The following is a 23,226-nucleotide window of genomic DNA, read 5'->3' on the forward strand; positions in this document are numbered from 1 at the left end:
TGAATTTCTCTCTCGATTTTCACCTGTAGCATGTTGGTCTCGCTGAATTCTCGCGAGGAAAGCTGTTCGGACGTTTACGGATTTTGTTCATATTTTATTACGTTTATCTCCGAATTCTTCCGATTTATGCTAATGAGGTTAGGAGGTGTGAAATAGTTTTAAGACTGTTGAAAGGAAGCAGAAATATGGCTTAAAGATGACTTAATGATGACTGAAAAAGGTTTGGACATTAAATACCTATAAGTTGCAGCTAAATCGTGTTTTAATGCTGGCTTATTAAAGAAATTAATTTATTTAATCCCCATTTAAGCAATTACCTAATGGTGGCTTTTCTTCCTGTCAGCTATTATGGCAGGTAAAATTCAACAATTTTTGCTGAATATTTTTTTTACAGAATTCAATAAATTGATTTTCAAAGATTTTTAAGATCATTTATACGTGTATAGTGGTATAGGATGTGAAAACAATAATCGATGTAATACCTGAAAAAGGTTGTGATATATGATCATGACCACGATGCCATTTACATCTGGCTAATGGAACCATAAACAAAAATATAGATTTATTTGCTCAAGAAAAAAAAAACAAAAACAAAACAAACGAAAACAGACATATGTGTGTATTACATATAGCTCCGTATAATGAATACCAGTAGAAGTTTGAAGGTATTCCTTTGTATCAATCTCCAATTTGTCTCTTAATACATGTATCTTGATATTAAAATTTTGAAATTTAGGATCACATTTAATCAAAACATGAAACCAATGAACTGATTTCCATTGACCATGGTTTCTTAGAATTTATCTATTTATTTTTCAAATCAATTCATTTTATTCATATCTTCTTCGCTAGCCAAGGATTTCAGATCCGAAATCTACGTTGTAGAGTAGATTTTAGATCGGAAACCTCTGTCTAGCGAAGATAATTCATATTTTTTTTAAATAAAATTTACTACATTTTTTCTTTATTTTGTGTTTTTTATAAGATAAATATTTCTGCGGTTAATTGAATTTTGATGATTTTTCTTTTATGGAATAAGCAGGATATATGTTTAAACTAAAAAAAGACGCAAAATGATAATTTTTTATGAGGATATCACATATTTATAACATAATTTATATTCGTTTGAACTTTCAAAGAAGAGAAAAATTACAATTAACTATGCAGTAAATAGACTGGAGAAAAATCCTAATAATTTTTCAAGCACAACACACATACGAAAAAAAGTTTGTAGAATTCAAATACTATTTCAGCCAGAATCATTATCTTTTCATTCTCGTCATCATTTTCGATGATTTCATTGTAGAATCAAATGCACCTTTCCAGTCATACCACAGTAATCCTCGATGATTCTTTTCTCCAAAGAGACCATTCAGATTGCTCTGTGCACAACTTGCATACCACCAGCCACCATGATAATAATCCGCACAATTAAAAGCTGGATCCGGATAAATATCATTATCCATATCAAATGTTGAAAACTGTCTTCCATTATGTTGAATAAAGCTGTCGTCTACAGTATAGATAAACATTGTGACATGAAAATTTAATTCTGCAAGAAATACTAGTATCAAGATATTATACATTGAGTTTTGCAATGTTGGATTTTCAATATTGGAGTATTTGTTTCAAAATAAATTTTCAAGAAGACTCTCTTTGATTCATTAACACAATTATTATTTGGCATACTTGTAACTCATAAACACACTTGATAAATCCTTATAAAAGTCGAAACTGCTGAAGTACACAAATCAAGCTTACAATCATGTCAAGAACGCTTGTACTTTGCAATTTTTTCCTAAGATAAGAAGCAGTTTTGGATATTATATGTTGCATATACATAACACACAACTGTAACAATTTTATGCCCCCGTAAACGAAGTTTCTGGAGTATATAGTTTTTGTCGAGTCCGTCCGTCCGTCTGTCTAGCTGTCTGTCTATTTGTCCGCAAACACTTGCCCATAACTTTTGATTTAGTGGAGCTATGACTTTCATATTTCACATGTGTATTCCTTGTCACAAGACCTTTCTTTGGGAACCACGAAATTTGACCTTTTGACCTTGGAATTTAACCCACTTTTACATAAAAAATTCAAACTTTCGCTTTGGCCATATCTTTTGAACAGTATATACCAGGACATATATACTTCACATACTTAACCTTGTATTTCTTGTGGAAAGACCTTTCATTGGATACCAACAACTTTGACCTTGACCTTGGAGATTTCCGTACTTACAAAAAAAAAACATTTACCTTGGCCATAACTTTTGAACGCTAAGGGCTAATGATCTCTCACGTCACATATGTAATCCATGTGAGAAGACCCTTCATTGGATACCAAGAACTCTGAATCTTTGACCTTGGATTTGACCTACCGTGTACTTTAAAAAAGCAAACCTTTACCATAACTTTTAAAGGGTAAGGGCTTATGCTTTCATACTTTACATATTAAATTCTTGTGATTCTTGTGCTAGGAATCTATACTTCACATATGGATTTTTTGTAGAAAGACTTTTCATCGGATACCAATTACCTTGACCTTTTAACCATGACCTTGGAGAATTTAATACATATGACAAATCTTAAACCTTGTTCATAACTTTTGAATGCTAAGTGCTAGTGATTTCTTACTTCACATATGTAATTCTTGTGAGAAGATCCTTTATTGGACACCAAGAACTCTAACTCTTTTACCTTGGATTTGACCTACCGGGTACTTTAAAAAAACAAACCTTGACTAAAACTTCAACTTTTAAAGAATTAGGTCTAGTGCTTTCATACTTTACATATTTAATCCTTGTCACAAGACCTTTTATTTGACAGCAAGTCCTTTGTCCGTTTGACCTTAAACGAGGAGTTTGACCTACTTTTAATTTTTTCCACGGCCATAACTTCTAAAAGGTTAGGACAAGGGCTTTCATACTTTACATATGTATTCTTCGTGGCAAAAACTTTCATGGATACCAATTACCTTGACCTTTTAACCTTGACTTTGCAGGACATTTGACCCGCTGACCTTGAACTTGGTGTTTGACCTACTTGTTAAATTTTTAACCTTGGCCGTAACTTTTGAAAAGTTTGGGCTAGGGCTTCCATATTTCACATATGTCTATTTTTTGGCAAGACCTTTCATTGGATACCAATTACCTTGATCTTTTGACCTTGACTTTGGAGATTTCTATACTATGAAAAAAACTTTTACCTACTTTTATATTTCAGAATTGTATTTTCAGTGATTTTGTATTTAAGAAAAGTTTAATCTTCGCTATGTTGCCACACGGGGGCATCAGTGTTTCGCAAAAAACATCTTTTTTTACTTTAGAAACAAGTGTTTCATGCATATAGCATATGTTTAAGTATAAAACACTACTGTTATAACCTTAGATTAATATCATTTAAAACTCACTTGCATTTCCTGTATATCCCTTTACAGCCAAAGTGTAATTGTTTTCGGGACCTCCCAAGGAGAAATCAGAGTACTTTGCATATCGCAATTCTCCTGTTTGGTCCTCCAAATCAATCCTGAGTTCAAAATTTCCTTCCTTCACAATTTCATGCAATGCCTGATTTCCTGATAAAATTTCAAACTACTAAAGCATTCATGATGTTACCAGTATGCAAATAACTGCGATTAAATAAAAATGCTCAAAGATTTCCATTTCAAATGTACAAGTATGCTTGTTTAGTGGGTATTGAGTTGAAACTTTTTTTTGTAATTAATCAACGATCTAAAGAATTGGTTTCTAAAATGAATAAAACGATAATTGCCGAACTACATGTTAATGAGCTTGTGATGTTGTATACTGAAACACAAAAGAAACTCAACATGTAGTAATCAACTAATATTTTTTATCTTAAGATTTTTTAGAAATAAATACAGTTAGGTAAAACTCGATTTAAAAACAGTAAAGATATGATAAAAAATGTTGAATGATTATCTTTTAACTCTAAAAAGTAACACACACCCAAAACGGCCATTGAATTTCAACGTGCACGACTACCATGAACAACAATTTCAGCTTGATATCTACGTAGGATGCAAAAGGTTCATCAATCGCGAGATCTAAACCAAAAAAATATTCTTTGCCTTTTTGGAAGGCCTATTTTTTCAAATGATGAGGTCTGATTTTCTCTAGCCTAGCGCAGTGTAGAAACCATTGATCTTCCGATCAAAGGACAGTCATACATGCTTATGAAATATAAGAGCTTGTTGAGACGTGATGTAGTGCATATTTGCATCTGCAACTCTTTCTTTTGAGAATTTTCTTGCTAGAGAAATGGCAATGTGGATTTTTAGTTATTTTAAGGAAGCTTTGGCATCGTTTTAGGAAAAGAAAGGAGAATTTATTTTTTGGAATATTGCTGCATTACTTATGATGAACAGATGCAAATCCTTAAAACCCCACACTATTGCTAAATGTTTTGCAAACATGCAATTTTTTTGAAATTTCTGTTACGGGGACTCAACTTCCGGTAAAAGCCCTTTACCAAGCAATTTAATTTTAGAACAGCGGGGAGTAAGTCACGATCATTTGACTGTACTCTTGACTTAATATTTACTTGTGAAATTTATATACCAATATAGAAGTTATTCAAGTTTCCAAATCCCTCTCTATATTCGGTCCAGTTCCTGAAGAAATCAACACTTCCGTCCGATCGCATTTGAAAGACCTAAAATGAACAACTACAATTCTACCTCATCATTTTTATTATTTCATTGTAATACATTCATAAATTTATAATTTAATATATCATATCCGTATTCTCAATATCACATTTATCACAAGATTACTTCTTTAAACTTCATTAAACAACTTTGTAAATTGCAAATAAAAATCAATTTATTTCAAAAACTCTCTTTTTGCATGGTCCATGGAAGGAATCAACTGCTCTTAAATGTAATTTTTCAAATGCAATTTGGATTTAGGAAATTGGGAAAAGGTAGATCAATAGATAGAAATTTTAATACATATATATTGTTCCTAACTTTATATAATTTGGAGAAAAAAAGCATATATACTTACTATCCATCTTCCACCGTCTGTTATCATATCACAATACAGTTCTTTTGTTTTGCCATTCGAAAATTCTTTGAAATATGAATACGAAGATGTTGTCACGGATACAAGATTTCCACTGCAGTCTAAAATTTGCATACTAGGTTATTTAGTTTAACAATCTATTGTTATGGGTTATGTTAATGGTATTTTATAGAGCAAACTATCCATTTACTAATAATCTCACCATATTTGTATTTACATCTTTCTCCACCACGATTGTCCGGACATCTGCAAGGTTTTGTAAATTCTCTCTCGCACAGCTGTCTCTGTCGATCAATTTGAATGAAAAGAAGACAATGAACAAAGAAGAAGAATTCTTAATGGATTAAAAGTTCATGAGTAAAACACCACTAGATTTAAAAAAAAAAACAAATCCGTTTCATTTTAAAGGTTAAATTTTTTTCAAAGAACTGTTGTCCCCACACTTTAGGAGTATTTGTTGATTGGATGTTATTATTTTCAACAAGTTGTACCTGTCTCGTTTATGTGTCCTATATTGTGTATGTAAACGACAAAATTTGTTTAATTAATAACATTTATGGCAATGATTATAGCTTCTCAAAACTACATTAAACGTCATGATCAAGGTCATAAGGTCAAATATAGTACAATTCGAAAATTTAGCAAAAAAAAACATACGAGGGGCATTTTAAAAGTTCTGGCAACTGATTAATAAAAGATGAACTGTTTTACAGAAATTTTTGAGTTTGACATCATTGAAAAGATCAGAAAAATATACACACATTGTTACGTCACTTTATAATTTTTATGACGTAATAACTCCGAATATGACGTCAGAATATAGAATATTTAGCATACTGACCATAAAAATGACGTAACAAAAGACACAATTTGATCAAATTAAAATTCTAAAGACAACTTTTGCTCATTACTCGAACGCAAGCTAACGGACGCAAATGCCAGTTGGTGGAATGTTTACTTAGACTACAATTTATCATAAGGTGTTTTATTTCAAAGATCTTTTTATTCTGAAATGGTTTTAGCGAATGTCAAACATAACATGTTTTTATCGAATTTCGCTCAAACTATTGCGTAAAAGAGACCTAACTGTGAGAAAAAGACAAAGTTGACAATCAAAGAAAAATAGATCGTTTTACAAAATTTGATGGCATAAATTCGTCAGGTGTTTTAACCAGATATGTGGGATCGATGAAGGCGCAAGAGAAGAGTTAAGTTAAGCGTGCCCCATATTTTCTCGTTAAATCCAAAATGGCGGAGGCGCAGTTGTAACCGCACCGTACCTCCACTTATTCGCAAATTTCCAATTATGGAAAATAAATAAGATTTTACATGTCTGTGTAACTTACATTCATTTTTTGGATTCAAAAGTCAAGAGCAGTAGTGAGTTTTGGGGCACTGAAGTTGAATTAATACGAAAAAAAATACGCACAGAAACAAGTCAGGGGCAAGACTTTTGTATATTTTATTCGTACTCAAAATATATTTGATGAAAACTGTATTAATAAACTTCAGTTTAGTAAAGGACATGTTTTATTTCAAACAATGGAGAGCTTAATAAAAGACGAAAAATCCAGCGTATCATGTAAATAAAAATCTTAAATGAAAATCTATTATAGCATAATTGGACTTAAACCGTGCTCATAAACAAACCATACAATGAATAATGGAATTTCTGATAAATAGTATCATGGTCCTACGCTACCTCTTTGCAAATCAAAATTTTCCTTGAAATTTTTTTTCAAATAAGCCTTTGGCAGTATGTTTACGTTCGTGTCATGTGGATAAAAAACGCGACTTTTCAGTATGCTAAACATTCTATATTCTGACGTCATTTTCGGAGTTATTACGTCATAAAAATTATAAAGTGATGTCACAATATGTGTATATTTATCTGATCTTTCCAATGATATCAAACTCAATAATTTTCGTAAAAGGGTTATTTTTTGTATTAAACAGTTGCCAGAACTTTTTAAATGCCCCTCGTACGTAAAAAAAAATAATACATGTATACAAAACAGAGTATAAGCATGTCGAACGTAAATGCCACATCTTCTTTCAATCTAAAGTTATCGGCAACGTTATTTTTTACGAAAATTTCTCAAATTTCAAGTTCAAGCTTATAGGGTATTTGGAAATGCGTGTCATGAATTACAGGTAATGCAAATATGAACGGCCTATCTTTGTTCCTTCAAATGTTCGCTTCGTGATCGGGAGGCCCGGGTTCGATTCTTGTTCGCTGTGCCGCGTCACACTTAAGATGTAAACATATGTGACTGATTCTTCGCCAAGCGCTCGGTACTAAAATTGAAAGTCTCGGGTCTTTGGATATGACCTTAAAACGTAGGTCCAGTGTGACGGTAGGCGTTGGCACGATAAAGAACCCTCACTGCTTAATGGCCCTGAGTGACGAGTATAGGTCTAAATTTCAGGCCCTTTGCAGGCATACGCTGAACGTTCCTGTATGAATGAAAAATTCTCTATTGGGACGTTAAACAATATACGAGGGGTGATCAAAAAGTTTGCCAACTAATTAAATGACTTCCAAAAAAAGAAATGATATAGCTCTAGATCTTCAGTTTTGAAAATCTTTCAAAGTAGTCCTCTGCAATTTTAATGCGCATCTGCAACCGTTCTGCCTATGCGAGGATCACGTGATATAGGCGGTCACATAACATGCTCTTCACCGTTCTGTCACAGAAGCTTAAAGATTTTTCCGACTCTTATATTTCTTAACATGCAAATCATTTTAACAACAAAAACAGTCCATTTATCAGAAATGGCCAACTCATGGAAATAGTATGGGTGGATAATGAAATCATTTCCCACAATGAACATGCATATGGTGACCATGAAAACCCAAGTCCTCTGTCTATTGAGTGTTGTTTTATCAATGTGAATAAAGTATGGGTGCCTTATTTTTATCATATCTGACATGATTAAAGTCTAAATTAGATGATATTTTAGGGTTGAAAAAGTATATTATTGTAAAGATACTGTACGTTGGTGATCTTTCATATCAAATTGCTAATCAAAGGACACGTCTCTTCCCTCAGCTTGCTTTCACTGGGTAACAGAACAAACATCATTTTTAAAAAATCATCTCCCTCCTTCACTAAAACAATCAATCTGTTTAATGAAAAAACTTCTGGCAAGTCTGTTGTCTTCATAAACCGTGTACAAATTATTATAAGCTTCTGTAATCGAATTTTCAAGATATACGTTTAAATTTACAGTTCGTTTGTTTCTCGAATACGACTGAGTCAACCGTTTTATGTCACAAGTGATCTACATATTGACGTCATTTTCACTTTGTCACAATGTTACAAATGGTCACAAACACGGAGCAAAACATTTCATTGCATATGTTATTTATAGAACTTTTGAATAACTCTATTTGTGCCAAATTTAATTTTGATCTGATTTGTGGCTTCGCCAACATTTTTATCGCCCCTCGTACAATCAATCAATCAATCAAAAGTTAGCAGCTGATATACCGTTTAAAAATAAGGTCAAACTTGCTAATGATGGTCAAAGGGTCAAATACATTGCACAGTCGGAAACATTTTGACACAGGTAATGCCTAAATATGAATGACCCAGCATGTGTCAAACAGAAGTAATAACATAAGAAAGTCAGATCATAATACAACTGGAAAGGTGTTGATTTTTTGGTAAATGTATATAACGATAAGATCACATAAGGTCTATCAAATAAGACTCATGGTGAAGAAGTCAAATATATTTATATTAACAAATAATGCAAAAAAAAAAATTCATAGAAAAAGAGTAAAAATACTAAGAAAATAAAACCAAGCGTTAAATAAAAGAGAAAGAACAAATTTTACTAAATTTTAAGTTATTTTTAAGTCCGAAATAGTTTGAAAGGTTACAAAACCCAACAAAGATTTAGTTTGCTTGATATCTATTTCACATGATATCTCCTAAACTTAAACACCTTTAATTTACTTCCGAAAATGGTTCAAATCTTTCAATATCATACGAGGGACGTTCAATAAATGATGTCATCGCTGACCGGAAAGAAACAAAAAACGCTTTTCTATGATGTATTCTTGATAATTTAATTTAAATATTCTCTTTTAATTAAAACACATGTCCGTAACATTTTTATTCAATTTTTAATTGTCTTTAGAACTCATTTTTGAGTATGACCCTTCGTATACTGGAATATGTCCGATCCTTTGATTTGGAGTACTTGTTTTCTCTCTCTGAAAAGTGTTTTTCCAAGTTTGGGAAAATGAAACAAGACAAAGGTTGAAAGATCTGGCAAATTTTGTTGGTATGACAAAACATTAACTTTCTGTTTATCCCCAAAACTCTTTTACTCTTCATGGTCTGTGGGTTTGGACGCTTTCATAAAGAAATTTAATGTAGCGAATTCCTCATTTTGTTTCTTTCCTCTCATAAATCTTTTATTTTTTTTTTGGCAAAAAAAGATGTTTTCTAGACTCCTCCAGAAATTCAACTTCGTAACCGAATATGAATTTGAACAACTAGACCGCTAATATTAAAGAAAATAGCATATAAACTGTTTTTGTGCTTTTGCAAATCTTTGCTCTACTTAGGCCTTTGCAGTTTCGCCAAGTGCATATTATTGTAAATTTGTTTGAGGGTTTAAAGCAAAATGGATTCAAGTTTCATTATCTGTTTGAATTTCAGACAAACGTGGATAAGAACAATTTTTGATTTTTTAAAAATAATTGTTCAGCTATTTCAACACGCTGTTGTCTTCATTCATTTTTTAAAATATAGGGTGACCTTTGAGTATTCAACCTTTTAACTATAAAATGTTTCTTTAAAACAGTCTGAACTAACCCCAAATTGATTTTCATCAATCTTGCTATTTGTGTTAACGTCAATAAAACATAATCAGTGATAATTTGTTGAATTTTTGCAAATAAACATTGTTTGTTGCAAGTCCTTGTTGCCAAGGACGGTACCCATTTTTGATGCCCCATTATATAATTTTTGTTTGTTGAAATCCACCTGTTCATGTGTATATAAAACAGACATTGGTTGCTGTAAATTTCACATAGTTCAATTAATATATTTTTGGGATATGAACAAGCTTTCAGCTGATTTAATGAAGCGTTTAATTTTACTCTTTTTTACCGATTCTTGACCATTCATTTTTAATGCAGTGTCTCGAATAGCCCATGTTTTTCAGCTTCCCACAATGAAACTATGTGATGAAAACTGGTCACATAAATTGTAATCAATGCATTTGAGATTCAATAATTAGAGAAAGTCAAGCTTAATGTCATATGATTTTTATGTTGTATGTCCCTCGTATAATGAGAACTAGATAATTTTTACAGTGGTACATTCAAAAAACAAAATTGTTTTTGCCATTTTTGTACACCAAACCTATCGTCCCTTCTTAATTTTAAATCAAGCTTCTATTTATATGTCAATTATTTTTGTAGTTAAAGAAAATTAATTCATTTAAACAAAAGACTTTAATGCAATATAGTTCTTAAAATTTACTAAGTAAGAAATCTGAAAAGAATCTACCTTAAGGACAAACGCAACGTACCTTACCTACTGATATTTTTTTCCAAGATATTCCAAAGGAAAGAATATAATGTCATCAGACGTTCGAAGAAAGAAAAACAGCATGCATTACTAGGGTTTTTTGAAATATATACCGGTAATATAATGAAAATTCTTAGATAATTCATAGAAAAATATATAAAAAATATTTAACATATATTCTACGTCTTTCTTTTATCAAAAAATTGTTTTAGAAGAAGTGTACAACACCATACATAGGCATTAAAATATTGTTCTTTCAAGAATTGTAACTCGTCAACTTCATGGAAAAAGACAAAAAAGTTTAAACTACGTTGGGTATGTCCTTTAAATAAAATATTTGAACTCACCAGTTTGTAGCGTCTGCATGGCCCACCATCTACCCATAAGACATTTGTTCTGTTCCTTTCGTACATGTAACAAGTCTCAGTAATACGGTTAGCACAGAAGTCGAATGAATAACAGTTGCTGTTCTGTATACATGACGAAAAGCAGTGACTGATTGTCACTTCTTTACTGACAGAATCAGCATCGACTGGAATGGGGACATGGCCAACGAATTCGAAATGAGACTCTAAGTATTCTCCATGACTGAATGTAAGAGCCAACAGTAAATTAATATTTGTCATTAACTGCATTTTCTAGGGGTGCTCAGACTTGTGTTGCAATTTCTAAAATGTCAAAGTTCCAGGACATTCTTTCTTTTTAGGTTTCGTGGTTAATTACAATTAAGCCTTGTTCCTAAGCGGCCTTGTGCCACAGCGCTCACCCGAATCTCAAATTTCGATCTTCTTTATCACTTCTTTTCTAGGAAAATATGCTGATCTTCTCTTAAATAAACTCTTTAACTTTAGTCTATTGTACGTAAGCCCAATAGTTCAAACCAAAAGTAAATAAATAAAAACGAAATTATCAAATAAATAAAAACGAAATTATTAAATAAAGAACAACGAAATTATTAAATAATGGAAAACGCAATTATTAAATAAAGCAAAACGAAATTATTTAAAATAAGGAAACGAAATTATTATAAAATAAAGAAAAACGAAATCATAAATAGATATTTAAACTGTAATAAAATTAACCAATCAGATAAGGCGAAACAGAAAAGCGACTCCAAAACCTCCTCCAAAGCTGCCAATGGAGAAAATTTTATGTATCCGATCAATAAATCGTTTGATTACGGCATATTCAACATTAACGGCGGGGTTTAGGTTAAATGCCTTAAATAAATAATAAGTGGACACTACTAGATGAAAAAAGTGCTGACAATCCCAAATTTTACAGATAATGTTTAGTAATTATACTGATACTGTGCTATTCTTGCTGATAAATACTGATATTTACTGTTATTATTACTGTTGTTGCTGATAATTTTAGTTGTTTCTGATAAACACTGATTATTACTGTTGCCTTTCACTGTTGAGTCTGATAAATACTGATAATTACTGTTGAGGTACTGTCGATGCTGAGATTTGCTGATAGTTACTGTGGTAATTGTTTTTTAACCTGGTTATTGGTTTAAAATTAAACAGAGGGCTATAAAAAAAATTCTTTACTTTCATTTACTTGAATTTTCATGACAAAATTGTCACATTTCTTTAAATGTTCTGCTTGTGACAAAATTATGTATGCTGGTCTCAATTACTACAATACGTTTGTGAAAATTTTGACAATAATCAAATGAATAATTAATAGAATAAATATATAGAAATAGAATTAATAAAAAAAATTACCTGCAGCAAAATAAATGGAATTTTACTTTTGCATGAGATCATATTAATAAATAAACTGTAAATAAAAAGAAAATTATGCTATCTTTAAAAATAGATCCATCGCCGCCTTTCCCGATTCCAAGAAATTTATGTAGGGAGATCACGGTGGATTCTTTTTTAATAAAAGGGGAAAAAAATCTTAATGGATGGGAAAAAAATCGGGATAAAAATAGTTTCCTGCAGGTTAGAAAAGTTGGATTCGTACCGTTTTCACTAGGTCAACTGGTCAAGTTCTGACAACATTCTCTTTTTGAGGGCTTTTAGAAGAACATCTCCCTGAGAGAGTGCTTGCAAAAGTATGATAAGTAACACTGTTATTACCTTGGAAATCATCCTCGAAGCGGGGAACCCCCCGTTTGTTTATAAATTTTGTTTCTTACCTTGTGTATTTTTATTATACCGGATTGGGCCGTTCTTTAAACGTGATAAAAAGTACAATCTGCTTGCATATAACGACATGTAGATGTGTTTGACGGGGAAATTATATATATATCTTTTTAGATATTTAACTCTCATACATTTTTGTTTATTTAAAAAAGGGGGTATTATCCATACTTCAGGTGCCTGTGTTCATAACTGTTTAATTTTGTTCACGGGAATTTTTTGCTGTGTCGCATCCTTAAACATTAAGCTTGTTAGTGTAGTAGTCTGCATGCACATCACTTCTTATTATGCTTTGATAAAATAACCAAGAAATCAGAAGTGTTTTCCTTTATTATTTGTGTACTATGTAAGCAATCATTAAAACCTACTCATTGTAACTACTTTTACTTGTTTCATTTTTGCACTTGCTCTCTTTAAACATTTTTTTAAGTCAAACAAACCCACAAATTCCGACTGGTAACATATTATTTTACAGCATTTTCTACTGTGCGAAAATTGAATAATGATATAAAGCCATGGGTATTCCCTACCTGTAAAAAAAAAATTAGCAGTAACTGTTGTTAACAATTTTTTCTTAATATACATGCATTTCTCAAATATTTGTGCAATAAATTAGGATATTCTCTTTGATGTTTCATGTCCAGATCCAATGTTCCATGATAATTAGACCTTCTGAGCCGACGGTTTAATAAAACTCATGTTAACGTAAACATGTCATCGAATTAATTGCCAAATTATCAGACTGGTCAAAGTTCAATTTAATCATATTAATAAAAGATAAAAACAAAGATCTAAGCATTTTAATAATAAGTTAACTTGAGATAAATTTTCCCCCTATTCATGCATTGTGATGGTTATGTTTTCGATATTGGAATAATTGAGTGTAAAGGCAAACATCACGCTTGTTTATTGTCGAAACGAAATCAGATCTAACAGACGCGTTCGCCAATGATTTATAGTTCAGGCCCTTACCATGCACGTATTTTAGGTTCATTTTTTTTTTAATTTAATAATTTCGTTTTTGTTTATCTACTTATTTCGTTTTTCTTTATTTAGTAATTTTGTTTGCATTATTGGGCTCCCGTACTATTGTACATGAAATCAAAACAGTAAAGATAATAGACATCAGTAATGACTATCAAATAATGTACGTGTTTTTTTATCCTTGAGTAAGTGCTATCCTTTATAAAATGAATTGCAATTCTATTTGATCTATGCCAAGTTTGGAATAGAACTATTGGTCTTGGAAAATGATGTGAGGGGGATTTGTGTTCAGGCGGGCTAAATTCTTACTTAAGATTTTTTTTTTAAGAAAAAGGGATAACAATGAGTAACGATAACAATACATTAAGTTCTTTACTATATAAACTTCCTATGAGAAAGCATATGAATAGTAGAGCCTCAGCAGCAATATTCCATTTTTGTTGTTCAAACAAAATGATTTTAGCACTGTGAATGGACAGTCTTTGAATCATTATTTGATGTACACTTTCTATAAGCCCTACAAGATTTTGCTCTATCATGGATCAAACAAAATCGAAACATCAAACAAAATTTTCATTAAATTGTGTTATAAATATCGACAATATAAGTGAAACGTGAGGATTTTCACGATACTGATATTTTCCCGAAGAAACAATCACTAGAAAATAGGGTAAAAGAGTTTACCACAGGAAGGGCGAATATAGGAAAACACCATGCGTTCTTTATCTTCGCCCGTTCAAACTTTAAAATATAAATAATTCGTAAAAATCATTTGTTTACTGTGTCTGAGTTCAAGATCGATTAGCTGAAAAATCATTTTTAAACGCAAAATATGAAATTTGTAAGACGGGTATCCCTCTCAAAAACGTTTTATTTTTTATTTTGGCCAAAAATATATTATAATGCTATAAAACGAAATACTCGATTCCAGAGAAGAATTTATCAGAATATGTAATATGATAAGTTGAGCTAAAATTTAACGAAAACAATTTTCTTTCAAATCAAGTCATATTGTTCTGGTCTTATTTTGAAGTAAATTATTATCTTAGACTAGCTACTATTTCTGATACTTTGTTTTTAACATAGGTAATCAGAGATTACAGAGCTCACCTCAACGAATGTTGTCTTTAAGTAAGGCAAAGTCAAACAATTACCCAACAAAAAGTGTACATCCAAAATGCAAAATTTATGCAATTTTAATTTGATACATGGAATAGACCTATATAAAAACTTCAATCTAGTTCTTCATTACAAAAATGTGATTAAAATCCAGCATCTGAAGCAAGTTTGAGAGTTTTCATCCCTTAATGCATCATTTGGGCAAGTTTGGTTTATATAAGCCTTATAGTTTCTTGGTAGTAACCTGCACCCATAACTTTTACCTGGTCCATTATCTGGAAAATGCATGTCGAATTCAGCATCAAGTCCATTAGTGTGCATCCTAAGATGTATCATCCATGCAAGTTTGCACATAATAGGACTAATAGTTACTTAGAAATGATACCTGCATAAAAACTTAACCTCTTCACTCATCCAGAAAAAAAATGTAGGTCAGATTCAGCATCCGACGCCAGGCTGGTAGAATGAATCCTAAGATCATGTATTATCCATGCAACTTTGGTCATTAAAGAGCTCATAGTTACTTGGAAATGAATCCTGCATCAAAAACTTTAACCTATTCACTCATCCAGAAAATGTAGGTCAGATTTAGCATCCGATCCGAAGCAAGTCTGGTAGTGTGCATTCTGAGATTTATCATCCATGCAAGTTTGGTCATTAAAAAGCTCATAGTTACTTGAAAATGAGATCTGCACCTAAAAAAATTAAAACCTGTTCATTCAACCGGAAAATGATGGTCAGATTCAGCATCCCAAGCAAGTCTGGTAGTGTACATCCTTAGATTATCATCCATGCAAGTTTAGTCAACATACATATAGGGCTTATAGATACTTGAAAATGAGACCTGCACCAAAAACATTAACCTGTTTACTCAACCGGAAAATGTAGGTCAGATTCAGCATCCGAAGCAAGCCTGGTAGTGTGCATCCTTAGATGTATCATCCATGCAAGTTTGGTCAACATAGGGCTTATAGTTCCTTGGAAATGATACCAGTACACCAAAAACTGCACTACTGGTACAATTAAACACACTAGAAGCATCGTCCATGCATGTCTAATCAATGTATGACATAGAAGTATTTAAAAAGAAAACTGCTCCAAAAAATTTAACCTTAACCTGGGACGCCACTTACTTAAACCCCCACAAAACAATAATGGCATTTGATTAAAAAAAACCTTCTCCTACGGCAACTGCAATTGAACTTTTGGAATAAATATATCAAACTTAAGCATTGATAAAATAAAAACCTGTATGTGTAGAATTTTTTTGAAATATATTGATAATAAAAAAAAAAAAACAACTGTACGTTTCTTGTTTTTTTATATACCCGTAAATAAAATAAAAGTAATTAATGTTTAAGACAGAACAAATACTACTAATTGAAATTTTAAAGTTATGAAACAACTCCGTTAGACATTCACATTCATTTTAAGATCAGTCAAATTACATTCGAGTTATTCAAATATTTTTAAAACAACAAGAAAGTTATCATTAGAAAATGATGATACCAAAGCAAATTAAGACTAAAATCATGATTGTATTTTTAATTCAATCACAGAGTAGTTAAATAACGGCATGTCAAACCTTGCAATATTCGGTTTTCTCCTTTTGTTCATGTATTGCATAATTTCTATTTGTATTTTCTAAGTTTTCCATTCGTGTATTATAATTTCCCATTTGTTTTCTTTAATTTTTAATCTCAATTTATTAAATCAAGTAAAATAAAATATTTGATTTGTATAATTTTTCATTTGCACTCCATATTTTTTCATTGGCATTGTATATTTTCTTATCTATATTCTATAACTTCTTATTTGTATTTGATTATTTTTTTATTTCTATTTTATGCGAGGGAGTGTTTATTCTTTTCGTTATGAAGGATTTCATTGGTCGAGCTTAGGTATTGATGTTTTTTTGTAGCATAGTGTCAAAATTAGCAATATATATTCCATGTAAACTGGGCTCCTATATATTTTTGCGTGGAGGATATGGTACTTACTGGAGGTGGGGTAGGTTGGCATATCTAGTGGAACAGTATTCAAGATCAAAAGTCCATAAAACAAAATGAATAGAAAATAGGAGCAGAACAAACAAAGACCTCCAAAAAATTAGAGGTTGGATCAGGTGTCAAGAAGGAGTGAACATCCTTCTTGCCGACCGGTCACAACAGCCATGTGCTCCTTGTTATGATCGGGAAATAACGGAAAATTCAGTGTTTGAATAATGGAGTTACAATTAGTATGAAAAACATCAGTCAGCATTTGACTCAATAATAAGTTGTATTTGCTGACAAGATGATTGCATCGACCATAGAACTTACGAAATGATGACTTTTACTTACATAAACATGATTCAAGTTATTTTCAAATTTTTGACAAAAGTTTGTAAGAATCATCTGTCCCTAAGTTCTATTAATGGTCGATTCCGTAACCTTGTCAGCAAATATACAATCTATCATTGAGTAAAATTCTAACTGACATTCATCATATTAATTGTTAGACCATAATTTCATGATCATGACAATGATAACACGGCGGGTGTGAGCGGTCAGCAGGGCACTTCTTCGTGGCACCTGGTTATACCTCTTATGATTCAGAGGGTTTTGCTCTGCTCCTAATTTGCATTGCTTAACGTACTTTTGGGCTTTAAGGACAAATGATCCAAACAAATTTTTTTCTTTGTAAAAGATTTAATATCATGTCACAAGTTTAGAAACGTGGATGGTTCTAAGAATTTTTTCTCCTAAGAATTGGAATATGAAAATACATATAAAATGACTCTGTGTTCAGCATTAATACAATGCCATATTGATTACGCCTGCAGTGCTTGGTATGCAGGGCTATCCAAAACTTTAAAGAAAAGGTTACAAATTTGTCAAAACAAGATGGTTCGTTTTATTTTGAATTTAGGTCCACAGGCATCTGTTTATTACGAAATACTTAGTCTATTAAATTTATTAAATATTCAAGATAGAGTTTCTCAGCTTAGACTCAACCATATTTTTAATATTTTTCAAGGAAAAGCCCCTTCTTATCTTAATGAACATTTTATACTTCGGTCAAATTTTAGTAGCTATCATACTAGATCAGTCTCAAATGCAGATTTTGTCGTTCCAATAACTAAGCAAAAACAATCTGAATCATTTTATTTTAATGGAATCAAAGACTGGAACATGTTACCAGCAGAAATTAAACCTGTTTTAAATACTGGAAATAATTTTGCTTTTAAAAGAAATGTCAAGAAATTTTTATTAGAAAGGGGAATTGCCCCGTGTAAAAGTCAAGTTGTGTTTTATTAGTTTTTATTATTAGTATAAGTTGTTCCAATTACAATCATGTGAATATTTGGTATACATTCATAATACACTTCATTTTTAAGGATCTCTGTGTTGTCAACTTCATCCCATATCTTTGCTATAGTATTTTAATTTGATATTTATCTGCTTATATTATTTAACATCCAATTAATATACATGTTTGAGTATAAGGACCCCATTGGAAATAAGCCATTGGCTTTCATGGGTTATCCTTGGTATACAAATATAATCTTATGTGAATCATTTATATAAATTCATGTCTTTCAAAAATGATTGATTCCGATATTTTATATTAATTATATTGTTTAATGCCATATATATATATATATATATATATATATATATATATATATATATATATATATATATATATATATATATATATATATATATATATATATATATATATATATATATCTTAAATTATATTGTGAATATTGCAACATATGTGTAGTATACCAAATAAATATCTATCTATCTAAAAAGACTTGAAAATGTTTCGTTTCGGCAGATTTCGTTTCGTTTCAGTTCGTTTCGTTTCTATATCGTTTCGCACTTTACAGGTACCCAGAAAATGGCCATTCTAAGATTAGTTAATTGCATGAGGTAAAGTATTTCAACTTGTCAGAGAGTACATGATTCAAAATTCAAACGCACATAGTTTTTTTTATAAGCCAGCATTCCACATTAAAATAAATGTATGCATTCAGATGGTTACCATGGCATTCAGAAACAGAATTATGTACTGCAACCTGTTAAAACAGTGGCGAGGTCTTATCTCTGTTTTTGAATTCACCTTCTCACTACAGACTAAAAGATTGTTTTTAATGGTGCATCCCGCCCCTTATCCTATATGACAGAACTTGCAGAAATATTAAACTTAAACAGTTAATAACTACAACGAAGATCTAACCCCCAGACGATAAACTGCGAATAGATTAAATTCAAACTTTCAATTTTTGAGTTTTATGCAGCATATTTGCTAAAAACTTGTACTTGTGTTGAATATTTAAATTTAAATATACATTTTTTTTTCAATTATACACGATAAAGAAAGAAACAAACATTGTTTTTCTTAATATTTATTGTAAATGTACTTGAGTGTTTACCATAAAGACTACATGTTTGGTAATACATGATAGTGATATGCATGAAGATATATACAAAAAACGGGAAATTATTGATTCGACTTTGGAAAATAACTATCTCGAACCCCCGGATATCTCGAAGTCGAGTCCATGTCCCCTCAACTTCGAGATACTGATATTTCACTGTATGATAAAAAGTGTGTTTCATGAATAGTGTTTATTTGGTTTAATATTTTTCCAGAAACATTTATTCACAATACAATAATTGGAGTTATATTATTTTTTATAATACATGTATATCATCCAAGGTGTATCACTCAATTTACTTTTTAATTTCATATACTCTATTGACAGTGTTTTTATTTTTCTTGCACGGAAATCCAATTTCCATGGCAACAATGCAGAAATTAATGACTGCAATGTAGGAATGCATATTTTAAATAATGTGATTATTTACGCAGTTTATATCAATAATAAATTCATTGAAAATAAAAACACCACATGCTAGCTAAAATGATAGACGACATTCACATTTTTAAGTGATACATAAATATGTCTTTGTCGGCATCACGATTATTTTTTTCGGGGAACAGCATATAGGGTAAATAAATTAATTTCGAGAAGGAACGGGTGCCATTCGCCTTGATTTATCCAGACATCGAATCTTACAATTTTTTTTGTATCTGTGAGTTCACAATTTTCCATGAGTTAGAAATTTTGGTTGAGTTTTGAGCTACACAATTAAAGAAATCATATTGAATTTGAACAATTTTAAATTGAAAACACTCCATTATCCTTTTTAAAAAACAAGATGTGTTTGTGAAACACAATGCGCCCGGCGGCAACAAAAATCTAAAAAGCTATTTTAAGCATACTGTATTGCAAAGGTCAAAGTCAAGGTCACCAGGTCATTGACCTTGAAGTCACTGGAAAGAACTTGATTAGTGGAGTATGCACACCAAATATGAATTCTCTATCTTTTATGGTTCAAAAGTTATAGTGAAAGTTACAAAAAAAGCTATTTTTAGCATATAGGTCACAGTCAAGGTCACCAGGTCATTGACCTTGGTGTCATTTGAAAGAACTTTATTTGTGTAGAATGCATACTAAATATGAAGTCTCTATCTTTTATGGTTCAAAAGTTATGGCGAAGGTTAAAGTTTGCAGACAGAAAAGCTATTTTTAGCATATAGGTCACATTCAAGGTCACAAGGTCATTAATATTAGTGTCAATTGAAAGCAACTCATTAGTGAAGTATGCATACCAAATATGAAGTTTCTACCTTTCATGGTTCGAAAGTTATGGCGAAGGTTAAAGTTTGGGGACAAACTACAAACAAACAGACAGACAGACAGACAGACAGACAGTCAGGACAAAAACAATATACGCCTCGGATCTATCGATCCGGGCGCATAAAAATCGGTTGATTTTCATATATTAAACTTTTACCAAAATTAATAATAGATATGATTAAAGAAGAAAAATTACGAATAGGAGAAATCTGACTCTGAGAAAGAAAAACGGGGAAAATTTGGCAATAGTGATGGATTTCCCTTCAAGGGGGAGGGGGGGGGGGTATCCTAATCTGCAGTAAAAATGCCAGGGAAACCTGACTTTCGGGAATATCCTACTGTACAACAGGTATTTATTCTACCTGTATTATACAATGATCTTTAATAAAAGTTAAATTTTTTCGAAATGCATATAAACAAAATAAGTAAATGAAGATACATATTTCTTAAATATTTCAGTTAAAATTTAGCATTTTGGTTTTATAATTATGAGTATTTCAAAACAACAAATTGATTTTAAATTAATAATTTAAAACAGTTGTGATACCAAAACAACTACCGGAAAAAAATATACGTGTCAAAATCCAAACCAGCCACCCACATAAGAAACAAACGAACCAACTACATTTGTAGCAAACCTTCCTGTAGCAATGAGAACAGACCCTACAGTCGAGACAATCTGTGAAAGCAGTCCTTTCTCTTGTTGGTTGGTATTTATAATTTCGACTCTAGAGTTGGATCTTGCTGCATTCAATAAAAGCATGACTTCTTCTTGTGTGTACGTTTTTTCTTTGCTCTTTAAGTTTTCAAGGTTTTTCCTTTCATTTTCTCGGATGATACTTTCAACTCTTTTAAATATATCGTCACTGTAGTATGAGTGACCGTTGCTTTCACCCATTTTCTCGATCATGTACAGTATATGGCGTACTTCCTTCTCTCGCTCTTCATGTCGACCCTTATATCCAATGGCGGTATATCTCTCGTGTATTTCATCTATTAAAACTTTCAGATTTGAACTGTTATCCATCGTACGGACAAAGTCGTCAATAGTCATGTTTTCATCTTCTAATCTGCCTTTATGGGTGAACACGACAATGAGGAATTTTTTCAAATCGTCTCCAAAAGCTTTCATGAAAAAATCGACAGTCTTCTGTTCTTCTTCAGTAAATCTCCCGACTTGAACAACTAAGATTATAGCGTGAATACCAGGAGATGCTAGGGAATACCATTTTGAAATTTCTATTAGAACTTCTTCTTTTGTTCGATTTGTATCAAAAAGTCCTGGCGTATCTATAACGACTAACTTTTTATCGAATCTCTCTGATTCATTGTATTGTGTTTTAACTGTAACAGAGGTTGCAGATACTTTTGTACTAAATGCAGGAAATCCTAGTATGGTGTTGCCAGTGGTACTTTTTCCAACGCCAGTCTTACCGATTAGTAACATCCGCACCTCGCTATCTATTTCTGTAACAGGAATGTAAGATTTTAATAAGTAAAGTCTCAATATCGGTATATTTATATTTCAGAAAAACAAAATAGCTTTATAGAATTCTGTCTGTAGTTTTGACTTCAAACCATTGAAAGATTAAACAAATTAATTAAAATTTGTATATACTCAAAATCAGTAAATATGAAAAACTCAGTTTATTCATAGTTAAGGAATTCAAAGTTCTAGTAGTTTATATTATGTCTGTGATTTTGACCTAATATCAATGAAAACTTGCAAATGATATTTTGAATGAACTATAAAGTTAATAAATTGATAAATTGATTGATTTACACTGCACAACATAAAGTTTACTATATATTAAATAAGTGTTATCAGTACAGACTCCGACATATCCTACTACCACTTTTTTGAGTGGAACTTGTTCCTTTGTGTTCGCACTAACCGTGTAACGCTTCGTAATAGTTGTAAACTGTAGCTAACAGTTCAACGAACGTGTACCGGTAGAGTAGCGTGTGTTTCGAGTTAATACTAAATGCACCTTTTAGTATCTATACTGAAATGCAGAAGTTTACTTTATATTAGCAAGTATTTGCATAAACTTGTGATCAAACAATCAAAATTCGTCTTCGATTCAGCATAGGATTTTGTTAACAAAATTTTAAAGATAAAAATTGCAATTAAAATACACAACTCCTGTCTACATGTCCAGAAATAACTAAGTTAGTTCATTAATATTCAATCAGAAAACCCAGTTTCCTCTGAACTAGTAAGAATTAAATTGTACACTCTTTGCTCAATCCGTTAAGTCGACAATCAATTTCATATTTTTTCCACATTGTACTTTTATGCTTATCTTCAACATGTTCAATATACAACGCAATACAATTTATACAAAAAACAATGAATACGTTACAAATAATATCATAAACATCAAGATTATGTGAATTCTTTAACAGTTTTAGAATCCCTTTTTCCATAGCAGGTATGAAAATCATTTTCGCCGATCTGTTCAATCATTTTCAAAATACTTTTGACTTCCTTATCACGGTCCGTCATATTTCCATTGAAACCAATAGCAATAAATCTTCTATCTATGTCATTGATGAGCTTTTTGATGTTGGAGTTGTCATCCATAGTATCAATGTATTCTTCTATGGTCATATTTTCTTCATCCAATTTATCTTTACCAGTGAATACCACAATCATACATCGCTCAACTT

At 31.4% G+C, this 23,226-nt stretch overlaps 2 protein-coding genes across 4 annotated transcripts in view; both read right to left on the reverse strand.

The window, feature by feature from the left end:
• Positions 1-1,262: 1,262 nt before the first annotated feature.
• Positions 1,263-11,231, reverse strand: LOC134267231 (fibrinogen-like protein A). Its single transcript, XM_062749457.1, has 6 exons — positions 10,944-11,231; positions 5,247-5,328; positions 5,027-5,145; positions 4,580-4,673; positions 3,409-3,573; positions 1,263-1,513 (listed from the first exon to the last, which is right to left on the reverse strand). Exons 1-6 carry the CDS (start codon positions 11,229-11,231, stop codon positions 1,263-1,265), a joined length of 999 nt encoding a protein of 332 aa, XP_062605441.1.
• A 9,801-nt stretch (positions 11,232-21,032) lies between these two features.
• Positions 21,033-23,226, reverse strand: part of LOC134267223 (GTPase IMAP family member 9-like) — a 154,405-nt gene continuing 152,211 nt past the window's right edge. For 2 of the 3 annotated variants that reach the window (XM_062749449.1, XM_062749451.1), the window contains one exon: positions 21,033-22,020. In XM_062749449.1, the coding sequence (XP_062605433.1) occupies positions 21,131-22,020 (890 nt within the window). In that variant the 3' untranslated portion in view covers positions 21,033-21,130. The remainder of the gene's footprint in view (positions 22,021-23,226) is intronic. The other variant, XM_062749450.1, reaches the window with a different exon arrangement.

The sequence above is a fragment of the Saccostrea cucullata genome, unplaced genomic scaffold, assembly GCF_032062105.1.
Source record: "Saccostrea cucullata isolate Sc308-1 unplaced genomic scaffold, CSIRO_AGI_Scuc_v1 ctg851, whole genome shotgun sequence".
In the NCBI taxonomy this organism is placed as follows: domain Eukaryota; kingdom Metazoa; phylum Mollusca; class Bivalvia; order Ostreida; family Ostreidae; genus Saccostrea; species Saccostrea cuccullata.

What these genes read in the sequence shown, in the direction of transcription:
- LOC134267231 (XM_062749457.1), bottom strand. Translation starts at nt 11,231, where the DNA reads ATGCAGTTAATGACAAATATTAATTTACTGTTGGCTCTTACATTCAGT. An exon ending in CATGCAGACGCTACAAACTG is followed by an intron (nt 5,329 to 10,943) that starts GTGAGTTCAAAT and finishes ATTGATCGACAG; the next exon opens with AGACAGCTGTGCGAGAGAGA. An exon ending in AAGATGTAAATACAAATATG is followed by an intron (nt 5,146 to 5,246) that starts GTGAGATTATTA and finishes TGCAAATTTTAG; the next exon opens with ACTGCAGTGGAAATCTTGTA.